This window comes from Schistocerca gregaria, chromosome 6, assembly GCF_023897955.1.
Source record: "Schistocerca gregaria isolate iqSchGreg1 chromosome 6, iqSchGreg1.2, whole genome shotgun sequence".
NCBI lineage: Eukaryota > Metazoa > Arthropoda > Insecta > Orthoptera > Acrididae > Schistocerca > Schistocerca gregaria.
Genome location: NC_064925.1, coordinates 71752772 through 71775711, shown reverse-complemented (window position 1 = coordinate 71775711; position 22940 = coordinate 71752772). Strand labels below are relative to the sequence as shown.

The 22940-nt window shown below is 43.3% G+C and overlaps 1 protein-coding gene across 1 annotated transcript in view; it reads right to left on the bottom strand.

Annotated features, from left to right (window-relative positions):
* The window catches only part of LOC126279046 (origin recognition complex subunit 5-like), a 131468-nt gene that overhangs the window by 54581 nt on the left and 53947 nt on the right, over positions 1-22940 (bottom strand). The window contains exons 2-5 of the mRNA XM_049979453.1: positions 22299-22593; positions 21963-22134; positions 21768-21877; positions 15573-15759 (exon numbers count right to left, since the gene is read on the bottom strand). Of these exons, the coding sequence (XP_049835410.1) occupies positions 15573-15759; positions 21768-21877; positions 21963-22134; positions 22299-22593 (764 nt within the window). The remainder of the gene's footprint in view (positions 1-15572; positions 15760-21767; positions 21878-21962; positions 22135-22298; positions 22594-22940) is intronic.

Below are 22940 nucleotides of genomic sequence, written 5' to 3'. Positions count from 1 at the left end.
TGACATAAATTTGCAGAATGTGATTTTCCATGCCCTTTGTCTCCATTGGCCGACAAAAGATGTTCATGGGTTAAGGTAGTATGGCTGGATGGAGGTTCCCTACAGTTTGTGCAGACCGGACTGGTACCAATCTTGTGTTATTGACGATGATGGCCACAGACTGGCAATACTGACTGCTGTGTGTCGTCGTTTGGTCCTTGGGGGGCTGCAAGGGAAGCACATGGAGCACATGTGACCTCTATGTTGTCAGAGAAGTCATTGTCAAAAGGACACCTGATGGTCGGATTTTATTGTAAAAAATTATTTATCTACATAGCTGATGAAACAGAAGAAATTAGGATTTTATATTATAGTTCAACTTCTCTGGGTTTGTTATTCCACTAGACAGATGAAAAAGTTTCTTCCATCATCGGTGCTGTGGATTGGAGTCCACAGGTGAGCAGCTGGTTCATGGTTCAATGGCACTGCATAGCAGGATCCTTGGAGCACTGATCTGTACAGTGACCAACAAAACTGAAGAGAACGGAAAACCCAGTAGAATATGAGAAATGCTGATCAACTACTGGACTGTTTCAGTAGCCCCATTCCTATAACCCCCAATAGGAAAATGTTGGATCTATAATGGTCCATTTTGTTCAGGATCGTACACAGTTTCTAAACTGGGACAATCGTGCTTTCTCTCCACTGGATTTTAAACAGGGGGATCCTCAAATCAGATACAACAGAAGAGTGAAAGAATGTGGTGTTGGTAATCCACAGTTAAATGATGTAGCATTTTATTGTGGAGTCCATCAAGTCCTAATGCTGTGCTGTGAACAAGTGCCAGAGTGTACAAGACTTCCCATTCACTTAAACAAGCATTTTATGGTACCAGACGTTCACTAGTGAAGGGCGCGATCTTATCTACTTCCCCATTCCACCCAACAAACTTCAGCAAAGATGAGTGACATGGACAGGGCAAGAGAAGCACAGGAAAACAAAGAAAGAACACCAAGTCAAACACAACATGCACAAAGGAGAAATAAGAGTAAAACAGTGGGCTGGATGAAGGCTGGAGCAGACCACCAAGCCTCGATAGCTGCTGCCCTTCTGGAGCAGAGGAGACAACGGGGTGTCCTGGCAAACCCTTCATGGGCCAACCCCCTTCAAAAATACATCATAAAACCAGGTCAGCTACTGAAGCATCATCCACTAATACAAAAGAATAGCAAGGCAGGAAAATTAAAATTTTGTGACAAGGAGGCTAAGTTAGGACAGTCCAGCAAAATGTCAAATGGGCACCAGATCCTCCCAATGGAGAACTTCACCACGAGTTAGTCAAGTGTGGCCAAGGCAGAGCTGACTAAGGACAATGCAGGCCTTGCAAGAGGGCTGCAAGGAGAACCTCCACAAATTTGTGGTCTCTTATTACCTATAGATTGTACAGAAATGTCAGAGTACATCATTCTACATTCCAAATTCTTAGAAATTGACACCATAATACTGATCGAAGGGCCAATTCCAGAATACTGATCTCAAGAGGCTGATTGATGGTAGCCAATTTGGCCACCTGTTAGCGAGTTCATTCTCCAGGATCCCAATGTGACTCAGAGTCCAGACAAAGACCACCAAGAGTCCCCATTGTTTGAAGGCAAAAAGGTAATCCTGGATAGTCAGGGTCATGGAATGGTGAGGTAACTGGTGATGAGCTTGTAGACTGCTTAACGAGTTGCTACAGATGAGGAAGGACTCACCAGTGTAGAAACGGATATGCTCAAGACCATGAGACAAGGCTAAAAACTCCACAGTGAAACACTGCAGTCATCTGGCAAGGAGCGGAGATCATTACATCCCACATGAACGTAAGCAAAGCCTGCGTGACCAATAACCATCGAACCATCAGTATAGACCACTTCTGACCCCCAAAATGTGCCCTGAATGGAGAAGAATTGGCGGTGGAGGACCTCAAGATCAGTCGAGTCTTTTGGATCTTGTGACAGGTCAAGAGAAGGATGTGGGTGGGGGATGTACCAAGGAGGTTCATGTGAGCAGGTCCTGAGAATAGGTGATAGAGGGGAAGCTGGAGTCCAGGCAAAAGGAACCGGATGCAGATGGCAGTTATAACCCCAGATCTGCGCCGACATCATGGAAGGTGAATCTCCATAGCTGGATAGAGGAGATTGTAGTTTGCGTGCTCCAGGGAGCAGCACATGTGTAACGCATACACAATCAATTGTTGTTGGCACAGAACCCACATCAGTGGAACTTCTGACTCATCTTGGGGGCTGATCACAGGACTAGTCTGAAAGGCACCAGATGCCAGTTATACCCCACAATGGTGTATCGGGTCCAGTATCTGTAACGTTGAAAGTGATGCTGAGCCGTTTGTGAGACTCCTATAATTTAGACAGGACTGGACCAACGCTGTGTACAGCTGTATCAAGAGTAGAGCAGTCCGTCCACAGATGGTGGTGCTTAGGGATTGAAATTGCTGAAATGGCCGATAAATCAGAAGGCAAATGGTTAATAATTGAGCATTTCATCAGGAAGTGGCAAACAGTTAAGACTTGAGCGCAATGTGTACAAAATGGTGGGATAGTGCCACTTAGCAAATGACAATGGCTAAAAAGGCAGCACCCAATACGCAGTCTAGTTAAAATTACCTCCTCCTGGTGGGAGGACTGAGAGGAGGTCGTCCAAGCTGCTGAGAGAGGCTTAATAAGCTGGAGCTTATTCCCAGTAACCACCTTCTAACGGGCAGAAACACAGGGATCATCAGAGGGAATATAGGCACTCGCAGGCAGAGGAATGAGGACTGTAGCTTTGGCAGCAGCCTCATTTCCTGGCAGACCAACATGACCAGGAACCCACAGAAACATCACACTGGCTCTACCAAGATGAGCAAATGACTGTTTTCCCGGACCCGCTGCACTACGGGAGGGGCAGTGTACAGTGCACATAGACTTTGAAGGGCGCTGAGTGAGTTGGAGCAGAGGCCACAAAGGAAAAGGCTGTGTCACAGGATGTACACTATGACCCGATACAAGGCGAAGACCTCGACTGTAAATACTGAAAAGTGTGCCGGAAGCCAATATTAAAAGACATGGGTGCCAACGACAAAGGCACACTCAACCCCTCAGTCATTCCGAAAGCCATCAGTTGGGAAGTTCCACATGAAAGTCATGAAACTCAAGGTGATACACCAAGCATGGAGTAGCCTCCTTAAGAAGTGAATGGAGGCCAACATTGACATGGGCCGCTTCCCGAAACCAAGGTGGGAACCCACTGGGAATGTTGCAGGTCATGTGAAGTTAAGCCGCTGTAGCAACTGCTGAAAGTGGACTCCAGCAGGTAACAGAGAAGAGGGACACCCCCCATACTGGCGATCAAAGGAATCATCTAAGGAGGTGGTATAGGATGGGTGGCCATGCATGGTAGACAAACAGCATGCATACCTGCTGAGTAGAAAGTCACGGTGGTAGGACAACGGTAGTTTAGAAGCTACAGCATACAGACACTCAACCGGGCTAGTGTAAAAGGCGCCCGAGACCGAATGGATGCCACGATGGTGGATAGTGCTGAGATTGCAGAAGAGGGTTGGGAGTGCAGACGCATAAAAAAGCACCCATAGTCAAGTTTCGAATGGACAAAGGACTGGTACAAATAGAGGAGGGGAGTTCAATTGGCACCCCAGGAATTACCATTGAGGACACGTAGGACATTGAGGAACCATGTACAGCGTGCTGCCACGTAGGAGCCATGGGAGGACCAAGAGAGTTTCCTATCAAGCATGAGCCACAGGAATTTTGTAATTTTAATGAATGGGAGGGCAACAGGCCAAGATGTAACGATGGAGGAAGAAAACAATTTCGTCACCAGAAATTCATACAAACAGTTTTTTCAGTGGAAAATCAAAAGCTATTCTCGATGCTCCAAGAGTAAAGACAATCAAGACATGCTCCAGGAGTAAAGACGATCAAGACATCACTGAAGACGCCACTCAGTGAGACAGGTCTCTTAGAGAAGTACAATAGATGGCAATACTGTCAACAAAACGGGAGCCAAAGATGCCTGGCAGGAGACAGGCCATTATAGGGTTAATGGCGATAGCAAAGAGGATGATGCTCAGGACAGAACCCTGAGGCACACTGTTTTCCTGGATAAATGTGTCTGACAAGGCAGAACTCACATGCACCTTGAAAACTCAATCTTTTAAAAATGCCTGAAGGAAACAGGGCAGGCAGCCATGGAAGCCCCATGTGTAAAGAGTACGGAGGATACCAGTTCTCCAGCAGGTGTCATAGGTCTTCTCCAAATCAAAAACCATGGCTATATTCAGGGGATTTCCACAGAAAACCATGCACGACATGGTTGGACAAAGTAATGAGATGGTCAATTGCAGAATGCTGCACTCGAAATCCACACTGTGCTTTCGTCAGTAAATTGCCAGACACTAGCCACCATACTAGCTGGGCATGAATCACCTTGCAAACACAGCTGTTAAGAGAGTGGGCCAGTAGCTAGAAAGAAGGTTTTTGTCCTTACCGGGCTTAGGTATGGGTATGATGGTGGCTGCATGCCAACATCTGGGAAATATGCCCTCTGCCCAGATGCAGTTGTACATGTTAAGCAGAAAGTGCTTGCCCGCAAAAGAAAGTTGCTGCAACATCTGGATGTGGATTGTATCTGGCCCTGGGGCAGAGGATCGCGATGAATTGAGAGCATGATCTAGCCCCCTCATAGCAAAGGTAATTTGGAGAAGAGAAGGGCATCACCCAAACCTCCTCTGCTCGTTTCCGGTGGAGGAAGGCAGGGTGATAGTGGGAAGAGATCGAAACTTCCACAAAATGGTGGCACAAGGTGTTGGAGATACCAACAGGGTCCACGATAACATTGTTTGTTACAGTCAGGCTAGAAATTAGGGAATGGATCTTGGTCCCAGAGAGCTGTCAGAGGTTGGCCCACACAACAGAGGAAGGAGTGGAACTATTAAAAGAACTAGTGAATGAAATCCAGCTAGCTCTTTTGCTATCTCGAAGACCGCGACAACTCTTTGCACGCATTTGTTTATAACGAATGCAGTTTGCCATCATCGGATGAGGGTTAAAAATGAGGACTTCTCCGTGCGTGAATTACTGTGCGGCATGCCGCAGTCCATTAAGGGACTGAGACACGACGTAGTAAAGAGGAAGTGTGAGGAATGGAACATTCTGCTGCAGTAAGGATAATGTTTGAGATATTCCACCTAGCCATCACAACTGGGGAAATCTTGTTCGTGAAAGGTCGCCAGAGAGGAGTAAAGATGCCAATCAGCCTTAACAAACTGCTATTTGGGCATGCACACGACTGGGGTAGGAGTCAGAAAACGGATAGCACATGGGAATTGGTCACTCGAGTAGGTGTCAGAAATAATGGATAGCACTCAAGGCGATGGGCAAGCTGGGCAGTGCGAAAGGGTAGGTCCAAATGGGAATAGTGTGTGCGAGGATTCAGAAAAGGACAGTGTATGCTCCAGTGTTAAGGCAAAAAAAGTTAAGTTGGTTAAGGTCAGCCTTGAGGGCACCTCTCTGATATGTCCTGGGAGAACCCCAAAGGGGATGAAGTGCATTAAAGTCACCGAGTAGCAAAAATGGGGTAGATAGCTGCCCAATAAGCTGAAGGAAGTTCTGCCCTGGTGACATCAAATGATGGAGGGACACAAATGGTACAGAGGGAAAAAGTAAGGTGGAGAAGGAAAAGGCAAACTGCAACAGCTTCAAGATGGGTAGACAGTGAGATGGGTTGACTATGAATGTCATCCCATATGAACAGCATGACGTCCCCATGAGATGGAATACCGATCTCAGAGGGAAGGTCAAAACTAATTGGTAAGTAATGTGAAAGCTCAAAGCAGTCATGAGGGTGAAATTTAGTTTCCTGAAGGCAGAGTACAAGGGGATGCTGTGATGCTAAAAGCAGCCGTAAATCCTCTTTGTGGGACCAAATGCTGCGGACGTTCCATTGGAGGAAAGTCATGATGAAAAGAGATGTAGGGGTGTCACCTTGGCGGCCGCCGAGTGACAGCCAGTGAAGAGTCGCTACTACAGGGCACAGAAGCAGGAGGATTCTGCTCCATGGGGTCCACATTAGCATCAACATGCTTGTGTGGTGGGCCGTGGAGTCCAGCGCTGAAATTGGTTGGTGGTGCACACTAGTGATACGGAGGCCGGCCGGACTAAGGTACCACATGGCGACACTGTCGAAGAGGATCTTTGAGTTGGCAAAGGAGAAGACCATTTGCCTTTGGTGGACTTCATTGAATCTTTCTGGTAAGAGGATGACTCAGGTATTGTTTGGCTGGAGGGACAGAGGAAGCCCTTCTGGCCCACCAGTTGTGTAACTGGTGGCTTCGCCCCTTGAAGCGACAGTTTGTCTGTTTGTTGCACAGCTGGTCAGGGGGATGGCAATGCTACCTTGAGACTGGGTGATTTCACAACCTGAATTTGAGGTTGCATGTTTGCGTGGCCATGTTCTTCATGGAGTGAGGGTAACAGGAACAGAACTACAGGTGCCAGGCGGAGAACACAGGGGTTGCGACTAGCCAGTAACTTGCGAGCGACTGGGTAAGGCACTATTTCCATGACCCGAATCTCTTGGACAGCCCGCCCATCAAGATGCATGGGACAATCCTGAGAGGAGGCAGCATGGCCGCCATTGCAGTTTAAACAGCAGGGAGAAGGAGGTGAACTATTGCCCTTGTGTGCATTCCTACCACAGGTTACACATTTGGCTGGGCATTGACAAGACATTCTAGTGTGGTTGAAACGATGACACTGGTAGCAGGACATCGGGTTTGGAATGTATGGCCGGACTGTGATAATTTCATAGCTTGCTTTGATCTTTAACAGCAGCACCATTCTATCAAAGGTGAGGAAAAGAGTGCGGGTGGGCACTAAGGAGGAATCTACCTTTTTCATTACACAATGATCAGCAAATGACATTCTGATCAGAGAGGTAAGATTGTATTTCAGCCTTGGTTAGACCGTTGAGCAGCCTGGTGTAAATTACATCACAGGAAGAATTCAAAGTTATATGGGCCTAGACACGAACGAGGTAGCTGTGGAGAAACGAGGCAGCAAGCAGTTGTGCTTGAGAATCAGAAGTAGTCTCCAAAAGCAAAGTGCCATTCCACAAACAAGAGCAGGATTTCACAGGACAGGCAACTGCATCAACACCTTTCTGAATAATAAACAGATCTACTGTGGCAAAGGACTGACTGTCTTCAGTGCGTGAGACCAAGAGGAACCGTGGTGCACCGGGAAGGGTCTTTTAATCATTAACCTCATTACGCTGACATTTACGTTTTGCAGATTTTGTTTGTGAAGGTGACAGACTCATTGTGAGAAAATCCCTCATGATTGCCAGTGTCTCTGATGGCGTGCTCCTTCCAACTGGGGGTTCCCTTCACAAGGTGGCGCTCCCACCTTAGGTGATTGTTCATACCTCAGGTCACACCTCCCGAACACCTGACAGAGGGACCAATTGGCAATTTAGGAAGCTTGCAGCTCAGGCGATCACCCCTCCCTGGGCCTGGCCTGGCCTGTACCAGGAGGTACGTGCGAACCCTTCCTGTCAATCCGGGGCTGGGAGTTATGCGATACCCATTCACCTGTTATATGTCAGACATGTGGGCTTGTCTTCAGGAGTGCAAAGGGAGGAAGAAGGAAAAGAGGAACCTCAAACGGCAAAGTGGACGAACGAGAGGAGAAGGGAAACAAAGAAAGGAAAAGGGAGCGAAAAACAAAGGTGAGACTGTTCTTACATCAGTCACAGACAATGCAGAACATTTCCAATAACATCCCAGACATAGTAGCCAAGGGAGGGAAAAAAGAATAGCAAGAGGATATATGTGCAGCACGGAGGGGAAAAAATGCTGCAAAGGCAGTGGCCCATGGTAGCCACACACGAACCCACCGAATAGTGGCAAACCCCCTGTGTTTAAAGAGGTGTTCTTAGAGGGACCCCCATCCCTGGCAGTGCCAGAGAAGCGGGAGCAGTTCCGTGAGGGGAGGGAATGGAGACCGCCAGGGAGGAGGAAAGGAAAGGGGGACAAGAGGAGGAGGAGGAGGAGGAGGAAGGGGCGCAATACAAGCAAAGGTAGAAGTTAATGGTACCAGGTGCCTCAGAGTAGGATACACGGCCAAGAATTTGAATTCCTGAATCTTCCTTTCTTTTTAATAGATGGGCCAATCTGTCGAGCGAGGAAAATGTGGGCTGGAACTTGGGTGATGGGGTTTAAGGACTCCCCACATGGAGAGGGCGGCCACAGTTGCTGCAAACATGATTCACCTCACATCGTGACGACCTGCGACCAATACAAAGACACTGGAAATAGCACATGGGTGGTGCAGTATAGGACTAAATGTCACAACAATAAATCCCTCAAAAGCTGGGATGGAAGCACCAGTATCAATGCAATTGAGCTTAGAGCTCATTGGACAAAATGAACGCTGCACAATTCCAGATTAGTCCCGAGTTCATCACCAGACTGAGGAAGGAGGTCAATGAGGATAATAACATCCTGGGTCATGTTTAATGACGGGTGAGGATTACTGCTCACCAGAATGTCTCCTAAGTGCTCACAAGCAAGAAGGGAAGCAAATTGACTGGCAGAAAAGGGTCTGATCAGTAGGAACCAGATTGCCTCTTACTAAGTGGGTCAACTTCACCAAACCTATCTTCAATACGTTCTAGGAAAAAGAGCCATTTGGCACAGTGAAAGTATCCCTGTCTGTCCTGGAACAAAGGAAGCAATGGGGAAAGTGTTTCACCCCAAGGTGGCACGTCTGGCCCTCCTCCCAGAGGGTGGCCAGGAGGGGAAGGCCGAGAAAGCAAAGTAGGAACACTGAGAAAAATGTTCCAGTGTGAAGAGATGGCTGCGGAAGAGTGGTCAGACGTATGAAGCTCAGCATGCTCCATGTGCAGGACATCTCACGTAGTACCACCCACTCTGTTCAGGGGCTCACGTCATGGGCACTACCCAGCTGCAGCTAGGGCCACTTGGCACAGCAGTTGTTGCTGGGAGTTCGGATGCCCCAGAAAGCCAGGCGTTGCCTCCTAGGCGGTGACAGCTCAGGTACCAGAAGCGTGATCCCTGTGTTATCATGGGGCTCAGCCAGATGGGTACATGAAAGACCTGCTACACATGCTGGTGATCTAGTGGGAGTGCGGTGGGGAGAGGATGTGCCTACAGCAGGGAAGGAAGAGGGGAAGGAGAAGGTAGAGGAGCCCATGCCAGAGATGCTAGGAACGGAGCTCTTCCCCAGATGGCTCGCACTACAGAAACAGAATTTAGAAAGGGATATCAAACCCCAAAGGTGACTAGAAAGAAAATGGAGGGGGTGGGGAGTGGTAACATGAGACAGAAGACTGAGAATGAACAGTGGAACTGAGGAAATAGCTCGGTTGTCATAAAGGGAAATACTGAGGGAGAAAGGAGGCAGCAGGGGGGAGAGGAGCTATGACGAGAAGGAGGGGATATGGGGAAGGGAATGCCGCCCAGGAGAGACGAAAGACTGGAACAGCTCAGGGCTCTTTGCACGCCACACACACATCCACAAAATAGGTGTAGCTCCTCTGTGCAGTCAGTGAATAGAAGATCAAACAGCAGTAGTTGGATGCAGAGGCTCAAGCGGAATGTGCTGCAGTGTTCTGCAATAGCAGTAGGGTCAGAAAGAATATTACCATCAAAGTGGGAACTGGAAATATGGGTTGCTAGCTGGAGAGTGTAGATGAACTGCAACTTGGCTTATTCCTGTGAAGAAACCCGAGACCGTATGGCAGCGACGTATCTTTACCAGTTCTCTTTCTCCTTGTGTTTAATTAAGTTCGAGTACCTAGATATGAACCCTTTAAAGAAATTAAGATTGCCACTGATTGGTTACACTTTGTCACTGGAGCACCCACCTGAAATTTTATTTGCCTTCATTATTTCCTGTGTCCGCCATGGGACTGGTTTCCAGTGAGCGTTCCCAAAGAAAGAGGACTCATTAACTCTGCTGCTTTTAGTACTGAAGTGGTTGTGTCCTGCAGCAATTCATCAATATTCCCTTGTAGAGTAGCACTGGATAGTAGAGCAGCAATGAAAGCATACCAATCGCCTTTTCGAAGGGCACATAATCGAGGGTGCTTTATGGATAATGTTGTGGGAGAATTGTGACAGTTAAGAAACAATCTCACTTGCAAAGGTTGTTGTGGACTGTTCACTGGATTGAGGAGAGAAGCCCAGTATGACACACAGAGATCGATTGTTGTCCGTATGAAACAGCCACAACATCCAGTGCTGTATTTACTAAAAAAGCCTGCAAACACCAATGTACAGACACCACCCTATGGTGTTTCAGCACTAAATGGTTCAAATGGCTCTAAGCACTGTGGGACTTAACATCTGAGGTCATCAGTCCTCTAGACTAAGAATTACTTAAACCTAACTAACCTAAGGACATCACACACAGCCATGCCCAAGGCAGGATTTGAACCTGTGACCGTAGCAGCAGCGTGGTTCCAGACCAAAGCGCATAGGACTGCTTGGCCACAGAGGCCGGCATTTCAGCACTAACTATTTTTGAAATAAGCATAGTGATGCATGACATGTTTCAGTGAATCTAGTTTTCTGAAAGGCTACACATATTGCTGGACAAAAGGAAGGTAGGTGTCCAAGTTCCACTATGTGGTGAAAAACATTACAGCTCCACTGAATGATGACTATAGGGATACCTGAGGGTGGTGGGAAGGAGGCAATAATAAAGGTTATGTTTCAGCTTCTGCCTGCACCACCTGTTGCTCTGTTGAACAGGAACGTCAATGTGCAAAATTTCAATACTGCTGTGGGTGATTGATGTGGGTGGAGAGGGGTGGTGGTGGGGGGGTTCACTGCTGCTGATACCACCAGGCCCATCTCTACATTTGGATTTTTCTTATCCACTCTGCTTCTTAAGGAGTTCTAGGCCTAGTTGAGGGTTATTTAGTTGTTTATCAGGAAGGAAGAACGAACAAGCTGTCCCGCAGCTCTTAGCTCGTGTAGCTACTAGCTAACATTGGGCCGCAGGCAGCATTATTCTGCTGAGAATATCCAGAGGAAGGGAACTCTCCACTGGGGCATTGGGGAGGGGGCCATGCCAGATGAGTAGGACCCTTTTTCAGCAGGGAGTGGGGAACCAAAGTCCCTGAAGTTTGTGTTGCGAGACCAGAGGGAAAAGGGTTCCTGTCAACCAACATACAGATGAATTCAGGTGGCCACACAGCTTAACATTGAGGGAAAAGCAGAAAATGTCTCCTTTGTTACAAACAGGTGCTTAGTTATATTTGCAAAGTTTGTGGTCATTTTAATGGGATGTAAGTGTTCACATTTCTTTTCTGCCTGAGAATGCAAGAGGAAGTGAAGGGTTTTGTATTTCCACATTTTTTCTTTTTTAACATGGTCTAGTTTGAAGAAGGGACAAAATGTTGCTTTCTGCAGTTGATACATACTGACTCTCATGAATACATGGAGTGTTTAAGTGCTAGGGGGTATATCCCCAGTCTTGCGTGTGGAGGTAGCAGTTCAGAGTGCCAACTTGGGCCCTTAATGTTTACAAATAAGTCACTGCATGTGGGGGTGGAAAGTACGGCTTTACATCACAGTGCTAAATCATTACTTTGACCTTTTCATTTAATACATCCCCACAGCAGCCAAAATAAAGGTTCTAAAGCATTCTTTGAGCATTGCTTTGAGCTGACTGAAGCTACCAGTCTCACTCTCGGAGTTTTGGAAACATCCCTCCAATATTGTTGCCTGTGTCAAGATGATCGAAAAGGCATGGGAAGGGGTTACCATGAGAACTCTCAATTCTGCTTGGAAGAAGCTTTGGCCAGAGTGCATTGTCGAATGTGATAGACATTTGAGTCACTGCCTGTGGACAATGAGATTGTGTCTTTGACCAAGAGCATGGGACTAGAAGTGGATAACAATGATATCTATGAGCTTGTGGAAGATCACAGCCAAGAAATGACCACTGGAGAGCTTATGGAGTTTCAGTATGTTTCAAAGCAGGAAGTTGTGGAGATGAGTTGTTCAGAAGAAGAAGAGAAGGAGGAGGAGGAGGAGAAGGCAAAGCAACAATCTTCTCACACAATAAGAGAAATGCTGAAAGCATGGAAATCGGTTGCATCATACAGTGAAAACTATCACCCCAATAAAGCAGTGGCTACAAATGCTACAAATTTATCTGACACTAATTTTGTGTTACATTTTTGCCATGTGTTGCAGCATCAGCAGAAACCAATGACTATAGATAGCTTCCTAGTAAAAATGAATTAGTTATGTATCACGAATAATAAAGTACATAATACATTAAAAACAAAGATTCCAAGACTTACCAAGCGGGAAAGCGCCGGCAGACAGGCACATGAACAAAACACACAAACACACACACAGAATTAGTAGCTTTCGCAACCGATGGTTGCTTCTTCAGGAAGGAGAAGCAACCATCGGTTGCGAAAGCTAGTAATTCTGTGTGTGTGTTTGTGTGTTTTGTTCATGTGCCTGTCTGCCGGCACTTTCCCGCTTGGTAAGTCTTGGAATCTTTGTTTTTAATATATTTTTCCCATGTGGAAGTTTCTTTCTATTTTATTTACAAAGTACATAATACTGTATGTATAATTTTCTTTGAATACATGACATGGATATGATAAAACTTTTAGTGCTTTTTCTGCATGGAACACATTACCATATTTTCCATTAATTTATATGGATAAATTACTTCACTTAACAAATGTTTCACACTAATAGTAAGATTCTGGAACAAATTATGCTTGCTACGCAAGGTTTCACTCTATTTATTGACTATGGACAATGTATTATTGCCTCTTGTTTGTGTAATTTACACTCATCACAGTTCTTGTCAGTATACTGATGTGTATTATTACCAGTGTGAGTTTGCTATGCAGAAGCCGATCATCATTGTCAGAAAAGACTGGGAAAATAAATGTACAAATGTTAATAAACTTCGAAATCTAATTAGTTGGTACTGTGAAACATTATTTAAAATTTACTCATAGCACTTAGTGACTATTAACAGGACGCTGAGAGGAGACAATGTCTTACAGGGCAACCGTTCACTCAGATCAGTAAACTTGCAAATGCGTTTGTGTGTGTGTGTGTGTGTGTGTGTGTGTGTGTGTGGGGGGGGGGGGGGGGGGGAGAGAGAGAGAGAGAGAGAGAGAGAGAGAGAGAGAGAGAGAGAGAGAGAGAGAGAGAGAGAGAGAGAGACTTGCAGGAGGGGGGGTTGCACTTCCAATTAATGGATTTGGAGCTGAAAGTGAGGTCTTCTGTGACAGACTTCTGCATAAGCAAGATTTTTTGAAGGAAAGAAGACAGATGTTAAGCATCCCACTGAAGGTAATGTCATTACAGTCAACCCTCAAGTTCAGATGGGGAAGTTAGCCAGTCATGTCCTTTCCAAAGAAACCATCCAGGCACTTAAATGATTTAGAGAAACCACAGAAAATCTAAATATGGAGGTGTTAGTTTAGGAGCATCATATTTCGTCAAAGGCAAACAAAGCTTCTTGAGATATCGGTGGCAGAGTAGGTCAAACAAAGCAAAGTTTGAGGGCTATAAGAGGCTGACAAGGTTGTTAGACCATAATGACTGGTTCTTACTCAAGTAGAGGTACTCTTAGGCATGAATAAGACATAAGTAGAGCAAACAGCTGCCTCAGATGCTATTCATAATATTGTTCTAGCTACTAGAGATTGTGAACCTCCTCTCACCTGTTCATTAAATGATAATTACTCCTCTGCTTGTCAATTGTGGATTGTTTCACCCTTAGCATTATCTGATAATCAACTGGATGGTGTTCCTTTAGGTTCACTGACATATCAATAAATGTTTAGCATATATTTTACCAAAAGTTAGCACTGAATTACCAAGCGGGAAAGCGCCGGTAGACAGGCACAATAAAATAACACACACACAAAATTTCTAGCTTTCGCAACCGACGGTTGCTTCTTCAGGAAAGAGGGAAGGAGAGGGAAAGGCGAAAGGATGTGGGTTTTAAGGGAGAGGGTAAGGAGTTATTCCAATCCCGGGAGCAGAAAGACTTACCCTAGGGGGAAAAAAGGATAGGTGTACACTCGCACACACACATATATCCCGGGAGCAGAAAGACTTACCCTAGGGGAAAGAAAGGATAGGTGTACACTCGCGCACACACATATATGTATGTGTGTGTGTGTGTGTGTGTGTGTGTGTGTGTGTGTGTGTGTGTGCGCGCGAGTGTACACCTGTCCTTTTATCCCCCTAGAGTAAGTCTTTCCGCTCCCGGGATTGGAATGACTCCTTACCCTCTCCCTTAAAACCCACATCCTTTCGTCTTTATCTCTCCTTCCCTCTTTCCTGATGAAGCAGCTGCCGGTTGCGAAAGCTCGAAATTCTGTGTGTGTGTTTGTGTGTTTTATTTATTGTGCCTATCTACCGGCGCTTTCCCGCTATATCTATATATCACACAATTTGAATAAAACTTCAATTTTCATGAATGGTTCAATCTTGGATGACATTCCTTACATGCACATTATTATTCTATATTCTTCCAACATTTAACCATACAGTTCACTAAACTACTTTGCTACCTTTTGAATACTTCAACCAGGTGTTCATGACTGACCACATCTGCAGATTCCTCTTCAACTAATGTTGTGCTGGCATCCACTCAAAAGCAAGCAATTGTCAAATTTAATGTTGAGCTCAGAAACTGGTAACCCTGTGTTGTTGCACATAACAGAAGTTATACCTGTTCTTGTATTGATTGAGATGCATGAACTGTGATCTCCCAAGGGCAACAGTCATTCACAGAAATGGGATGCATTAAATTACTGTCAGTGAGCAAAATAATTTTGCTAAATGAGCAGATGCCATTCTTTATGGTCAAGGTTTGGATGGAAAGACCAGAGTGGAGACAGAGAGTGATGGAAATCATGGAGGTTTGTGTGGAGTATGTGTGGCAGCCAGAGAAACCAAATTTCAATAGTAAGTCCACTGGGAAGGATATCAAGTGCAAGGCAAGATTTTAGGACAAGTTAGACTGAATTTTTTTCGGAAGGGTGAAGGTCAATTTAATGGTCTACATAGAATGTGCAAGGATTCATGCTTGGACTTATGCAAGACAGAACTGTGGGATACGAGAAACCAAAAATTAGAAAGGAATGACGTAAACAGTATTAAGAAAGTGACTGGTGCACTGTTAAGCAGAGAAATTGTTAATAAGGAGAAGGATTCAGTTTAGAAGAGATACGGGATTTTGTTTAAAGATGAGCCCTTGAAAAGTTGAAAATGTAGTCATAAATAAGAGTTTAGAAACTAGATTTACTAGGATACAAAATGAGGCAAAAAGAATATAAAATGAGAGAGCAATAATGGGAAGTTTAATTCTTATTTTAAATTATGCAAAATGGGATAATAAATATGGTGTGGATAGGTGTAGTAATAATGTTACAACTATGATTATTACTACAACAAATTTAGTTACTGCAAACTATCACTTATGAGATTAGAGGTCAATTTCACAAACTCCTACCTTTAGTATACTGCTTGAAGTGTACTGGAATTGTTTCAAAGTATCCTTTTGCTGAGTGGAATTTTTCAGGAATAATGTTGCTCAAAAAAATAACACACACATTCAAGCCAGTCAACTGCTTCAAACGATTAAAAGCTGGCAATATGGTTTTTGACATATCACGCAACCTTTCGCATTTATCGAGGACCTGCAAACAGTTTATTAAAAAAAGTAAATCTAACAGATGTCTATATTACAACAACATAAAATACTATATTATTAACTAGAAACACAGGATGAGATCATGGAGAGAAATATATAAAAATGTGTGTGTAAATGTGTGTTTTAATTGAAACACGTACACACACACACACACACACACACACACACACACACACACACACACACAGAGAGAGAGAGAGAGAGAGAGAGAGAGAGAGAGAGAGAGAGAGAGAGACAGATAGACAGAGAGAGAGAGAGAGAGAGAGAGAGGAGAGAGAGAGAGAGAGAGAGAGAGTTTTTGCTCCTAGTGCTGCAACCCACAATGGGAGTGGGTGGTTTGGAGCAGGAAGTGGACGGTTGTGGAGATGTAGTAACAGCAGAGGGAGGGGAATGATGACAGACGGTATCTGTATGGAATATGGAAGGGCAAAGGCTTGGTCCTACACAGGAAAACAAGGGGCAGGGTGGTGGGCTTTTTGGAGAAACACTAGAAATAATAAAACTTGATAGTTAAGCCATTGGAGGGGACATGAAGCCATTGCTCAGTTAACACCGATGACGAGCCTGTTTCCCTTCCACACCATGAATAGGCTGGCAAGTATACTGCAGCCTGTTGTCACCCAGTCAGCGCACAGTACTATGTGCTGGTGAACAATAGCTGCTTCTGTGTTCCTTTGTTCTTGCTGTGAAGCATAGTGTTTGTCAGCTGTTGCTGTGAAATAGTGTTATCATATTAGTGATGTTTTAGCAGCAGTGTGATATGTCTAGGTGAGGTCTGCCACAAAAGAGGTTGTCCAGGAACATGTTTGCCAGCTTCAGTGATATCGAAGGTTGGAAGGGGAATTACAATCCACAGAGACAGCCATAAATTTATTTGTGCATGAGTGCTCTGAACTGGAGTGCTACAGCAGGAGTATAATTTTAGATATATAGTGAGCTGTGGACAGATATTCATAAGTCTATAGTGTTGCAGATTGGAAAGGAGGAAGATGAGAACAACTAAGCATTACCAGGTCATACTCTCCTGGAAACACTGGGCAAGAAAATAAGTTATGATAGATGGATTACCAAGATGAGCACATTACAACAGGTTGCAATACTCAGACATGTATGGCTATCATCACTGCAAGGAGTACCCTACAATAAACTAGCCTTCTGTTATACTCAAAGAACTGTTTATGGAAATAAGTCATCTCTTTGAAAATGTCTTCATGAGCTCTTTTACTGGTACAAATTGTTTTTGTATCTAAAGTTTATAATTGGGAGAAGTGGTATAGTGGCCTGGAGATGCCATTATTTGCATGCTGTCAGAAGTTTTCATTTGACACCATCGTGTGACTTTACGAAATGTGGGTTAATGTGTGCCACATTGCCAAGAGGTAGGACAGACTGCACAGCCAAAATAACAATGAAAACTTTGATAGCAAAGAATGGCAGGATAGTTGTCCTTCATGCCAGCTCCACTTCATTCCAAACTGTTTATTGCTGTTTTGTTCCTGAAAGGAAGGTGATTATCACAAGGAAATGAATGCTCCAATTGTTTCCAATTTGCTGCTATAAAATATTTCCCCAAATCCTGGAATAGTAGTGAATAATGTTTCATACCACTCCATTGTGTTAGACAAAGCTCTGAAGATCAGAAAAAGAAAACAATGATAGCCAAGCTGGGTGAATAAGAAAAACAGGGCAAAATTTCATATTCTGTAAAGCTCACTGTTTTCCCTTAAGAATCTGCCAGTGTATCGCTCTCCTGCCATCTCACTTGGCCAGCTTCCTGCAATAATTTTGCTTCATAAACTCCCTCACTGTAGCCATGAAAATCTTTTAATATTTCCCAGTAGTTTTCTATTCCATAAGACACGGTGTGTGGTTCTTCAGATACTTTGGCAGTGGTATTTCTGAGTGCATCCATAGTCTGTTCTGCTCCACATCTCAGTTTCATAATGTTATAGCCAACATTCAGCCACATCAATGAAATACCTGAAAGTCAACAGGATCAGCTGCAACATTTTTGGGTCCTGCTTTCTTTCAGCTCATATTTTTCTCCAAATGTTAGCAAGTGGGATACCCAGTGGGTTGAGATCTTGTGAGTTATGTTTAAAACCTACTCATAGGTAATGACAATCTTCTACATCATAGATTTCATATAAATGTAGCTGCCTCCAAAACCAGTGTCTCAACTTTTACAGCAAATTTTGTTTCCTCTATTAAAGATGAACTGTCATTTCTTTGAGTCATATTTCATGTTATTTTGCCCTCATTGGAAATACCTATGTCACTTAACTACAGTGTAGTGTCATACTTTGGTGTGTAGTCTCCAGAAGTGACAACAAGCTCATCAGGAAATTACACAACGATTTTTGCTTGGAATAAAAATGTGTAGTCTCTGATTATGGTCTTCAATAGAAGTCAGTGGAGGACCAAAATGATAAAACTTGTGCAGCCAGTACAGCTGCGTATGTGACTGGTCCACAATGTAAATTACCGAGTTATTCCTCTTTGTTAAACCCAATGAATCAAGGTTTATGGCCACACCTCAAAACTTGTCTGGCATTTTGTGGAGGGATATACATATAAACAGATCATGAAATGGCACCAGATTTATAATTAAAAGATCATAATTTGATTCAGAAGTGCAAATGTGACAGCATGCATGAACCCTAAGTGTACTTTTCTTTGCAAGTTATTTGTGTAAGCTTGTTCCACTGATGGACACTTCTTGGATGCCAATGGGTAATGATTGTCAAACAAAGAAAACTTCACGTATTTGACTGATTATGGAGAGTCACTGTGAAATGACAATGATAGGCAAAGTGGTGGTCTTTTTTAAAGATCACATAACAGATCCCATACTCCCCATAACAATGAATGTTATGATTTTCACACAGGATAGTCTTTCAAAACCAAATACTCTGTACCTACGATGAAGCCATGACAGCTCATATAAACACACTGTAAGCAACCGAAGACCTGCACCAAGGGTGTTTTACAATGTTTACTGCTTTGCTTAGCATCTTTCATACGTTTAAGTAATGTATACTTAACAAGTATGAAAACCAAAATTGTCGCTAAATATTTTGGGGCCAGAAAAGCGTCCACTATTTAAAGTTAAAGGGAGATTAAAAACTGCATGTTTGCATTTAATAGATCTTTAAAGATAGTCTTAATAAAATGGTGGTGCCTGCAAACTAACCAGTTGCCAATGCAAAGTAACATCGCACCATTATGTGGAGAGAACTATGAGGGGACGCGGGAAGGGGGGTGAGGTGGGGGAGTGGGGTGGGGAGAGGACGGCCTTGTCTAGAAGTAGATAGTACTAAACAGGGTCATGAACAATATAGTTTCAATAGCTTGTGCACAGTGCAGAGACAGTTATACTTCACACAAATGCTCAAGGAATGCTGTTCTCCTTTCTACACAAATTCAATAGCATGAGGTTTTTGTCATGTGCACTTTTATCCTGCAATAAGTGTCATTAATATCTATGAACTCAGTGGCGCTCTCTCTCTCTCTCTCTCTCTCTCTCTCTCTCTCTCTCTCTCTAATCAGCTGCTTTGTTAAAATGTAGTACATTGTAGTTTGTACAGTACAAGCACCACATACTGGAGGAGCCTCCCACTGGAGTTTGAAGACAGGAGTTAATGGACAGGGTGCTGTTTCGTAGATCAGGACGACTTCATTCCATCGGAATGACCAGTATGATGTATGCCCAGACCAGATGGGTGTCTTTAATGACTGCATCTTATTTTCCTCATCACTGCCTGCCACTCCTCCTCCCACAGTTTCATTGCTTTTCGGCTCCATCGGAAGATGACACCGTGCTGGAGAATAGTATATTGTCTCACATTAAGCTCCCTGCAGGCCACCTTATCCACTACATCTGCTAGCTCATTTCCTCGAAATCCTGCATGCTCTGGTGCCCAGAATAATGATACATGTTTCTTCTAGGATTGAAGGAGGAAGCAGTTTGTCCTGTACTATATGGATTGTTTTCTCTGCTGTCCTGCAATGCATATAGGGCAGATCAGAGCAGATGAGAAACTTTATGCTTTGATGACATCTCATCTGCTCCAATGACTTCAATATCACAGTGCTCCAATCTAAAAACAGGGAACTGCCCCTTGTTTCAAAGTAATTGTGCATACCACACTGAAAACGCGGATTTTTTTTAGGTACTTTAAAACAACGGACTTTCATTTCGAGTCCATTCATTTTTAAACATCAATTTAAAAATAACTCTGGGCCTCTTAAGTTAATGTCGGCTTTTATTGCAACCTTATCATAAATATCAGTATCTTCCACAACTATTTCTACAAGAAAAACCTTTGTAAATATGGAGTACATATCCATAAGACTGTGTTATTCACTAACAGATCTTAGAAAGATTGTAAAAGTGTGTCACCAATAGGATGACCTGCCTCCAACAGGGAGTAGGAACACATTTTGTATTCTTGGTGCTCCCACAAGGAGTCACTGCCCAATCCATATATTTCAGAGTGATTCTACTGATAACCCATACATCATACATCCATAGTTGAGGTGGGATTGAAGAATGGATCAATAAAACTAAAGTGGATACATTCAGTTTTCTGCCAAGTCCTGCAGCCATTACATTTTAAAAATATTAAGCATTTCAAGAAACCTTACTTTCAAAGGCCTCAAGTGTGGCAGCCGAGTAAGCTTTCTGTCAAAAATTATGGCCAGACATCAAAGAGAAGGTTTAAAATTTTAAATGTTTCCCTTATTCTCATTTCATAAAAATTAAAACCAGTGTACAAATAGTCAAGAAAGACATACATAGTTAGTTTTCTCAGTCAAAAATTTAAAACAAATTTTATATGCCCATTCTGCCTGACTTCTGATTGTCAGCTGCAGCTGGTGTGAGGTGCTTGCGAGAATAGCAGATGATTTACAAATAGAAAAGTTGTCCACATGGGGAGCACCGGGCTGGACCCATTAACTGTGGACATGTTACTGTTAATCATAATTCTAAGCGTTGTCACACTTAACACACACTTGAGGTACATTTTGTTCGAAAGATTATTTAAAACAACAGAGGAAAGGAGGGATTGTAGGAATACTGGTAACTTCCCTGGACACCCCATTCTTGGAGCTGTCCATGGCTATTATGCCACCCAGTAGTATCATAAGCCTTCTCAAGACTAAAAAGAATACCTAGTAAGTGATGCTGGTAAGTGGAAGCCTGTTGTACCGCCACCTCCAGCGGCATTATAGCATTATGTTATCAATGCTTGCTGAGTATCTTCTGAACCCATACTGGAAGTGACTAAGGAGCCACCTGCACTCCAAAATTCACCAGGGCAGTGGGTGAACATTGCCCCAAAGTTTTCTCTCAGAGTTAGTGAAGACAACATAGTGATATCTACTTGCACATGTAGGGTGCATCCCAGGTACTGAAGAGGAGATTAAAGTGGCTTCCCTCCAAGAGTCATAAAATTGTCCTATTTCTCTCATATCAAGCTAAAAAGGTTGGGGAGTATTTCTTTACTACTCCCTGTGGGTTGCTGCAACATGCTGTAGTCCAGCCTACCATGAGAAGATGATTTATCATGAGCCATAAATAATGCTGAATCCATTTCCCACATGGAGGAGGAACAGTCACCTGCTTTTTCATTGGTGGAACCGAACAGTCGTCTCACTGATAATTCTGTTGGTCTGGAAAATTGGATACTGACTTTCAGTGGTGGTAATTCTGGCAAAATACTTCAACACTGTGGACTCAGATGAGACTTAATCTGAATGTGACTACCTTCAATTTAACATATTTAATAGACAAACAAATCTGAGTGCGATGGGGTGAGCATACAGTGTGAACACGAACAGTGAATAAAAAGAACGATACAAAAGCATTTTATATGTGCTCTAGTCAAATGTAATGAAAAGGAACTAATGACCACTATATTTAATTGTTTATAGATAAGAAAAACAATAGTGAAAGAGATCATCAAATAAGTCTACAAAATAATTACTTACAATAATAAAACTGTTGCACTTCATTGCTGCCTTGAGATTTAAAGTAAAGTCCAAAATATTGTCACAAGATGCATATGGTTCATAGTTATTATCAACAGTCATATGATGTTCTGTAAGAGAAAAGACAATTGGTAGTTGATACGTAACTAAAAATTAACTTTTGCAAGTACTGTCAGTTAATAAATTTCGAAATACCTGCAACAGCATTCAGAATGCTCATGTAGAGTAATTTTGGCATATAACATTGGACACAATCAATGACAACATGTCTATATTTCAGCTTGTCGAGTATGTTTTGCAGTACAAATGACTTTCCTGTTCCAGAATGTCCATAAATAAATATGCTTTGGGGTAACTGATTTTTACACTGAAAATTAACACTGCATTTAAAAACATACTTACAGAAAAACATGTGCAATTATAGGTTTGTGTACATTTAATAAGGAAAATAACTTATATAGATGTAAAGACTGCAAATGAAAAGACAAAATAAATTTATCTCCTATGCCAGTTTGCTAATAGTGGACTAACCTGGCCTATGAGACCTAAAATTCTTCTAATTTCATCTTGTCTACAGAGTATATTCTTTGTTAACTCTTGTTCTACTTCACATTCACATTCTTCTGAAATATGCTGAAACTGTTCGTTTTCTTGTAGCATAACTAGTGGATCAACATGATAGGTACCCCCAAGTCCTTCTGGAAATGCTGCAAAATCATTTTCCCATTCTTCCTTGTCAAAGGTGGGACACAATGGGCCAACATCTTTTGCAACTTTTGCTTTGTTTTTCTTACTGCTTTTCTTAAATTGTGACTTCATCACATCCCTGAAAATTAACATACACATGGCAATAAAAACAGAAAATAAATTTAGTTTTAGTGACAATAGTTAAAATAAATAGATCTCAAAACTATAATGAGAAAAGTTCTGGCAGAATGCAAATAACTTACTTTTTTTTCCCTTATCACCTTTGTTAACACCCACGCGCACATGCACATCCACCACAACCACAACCACAACCACAACCACTACAATCACAACTACCAATCCCGACCAATGTGGCCACATGTGACTTGTGGGACCCTGTAATATGCTTAGAGTTCTGGACAGCATTTTGTGTGGACATGACCCCCAACCAACTGCCCACCAGAATAAGTGGCCATCACAATTAAC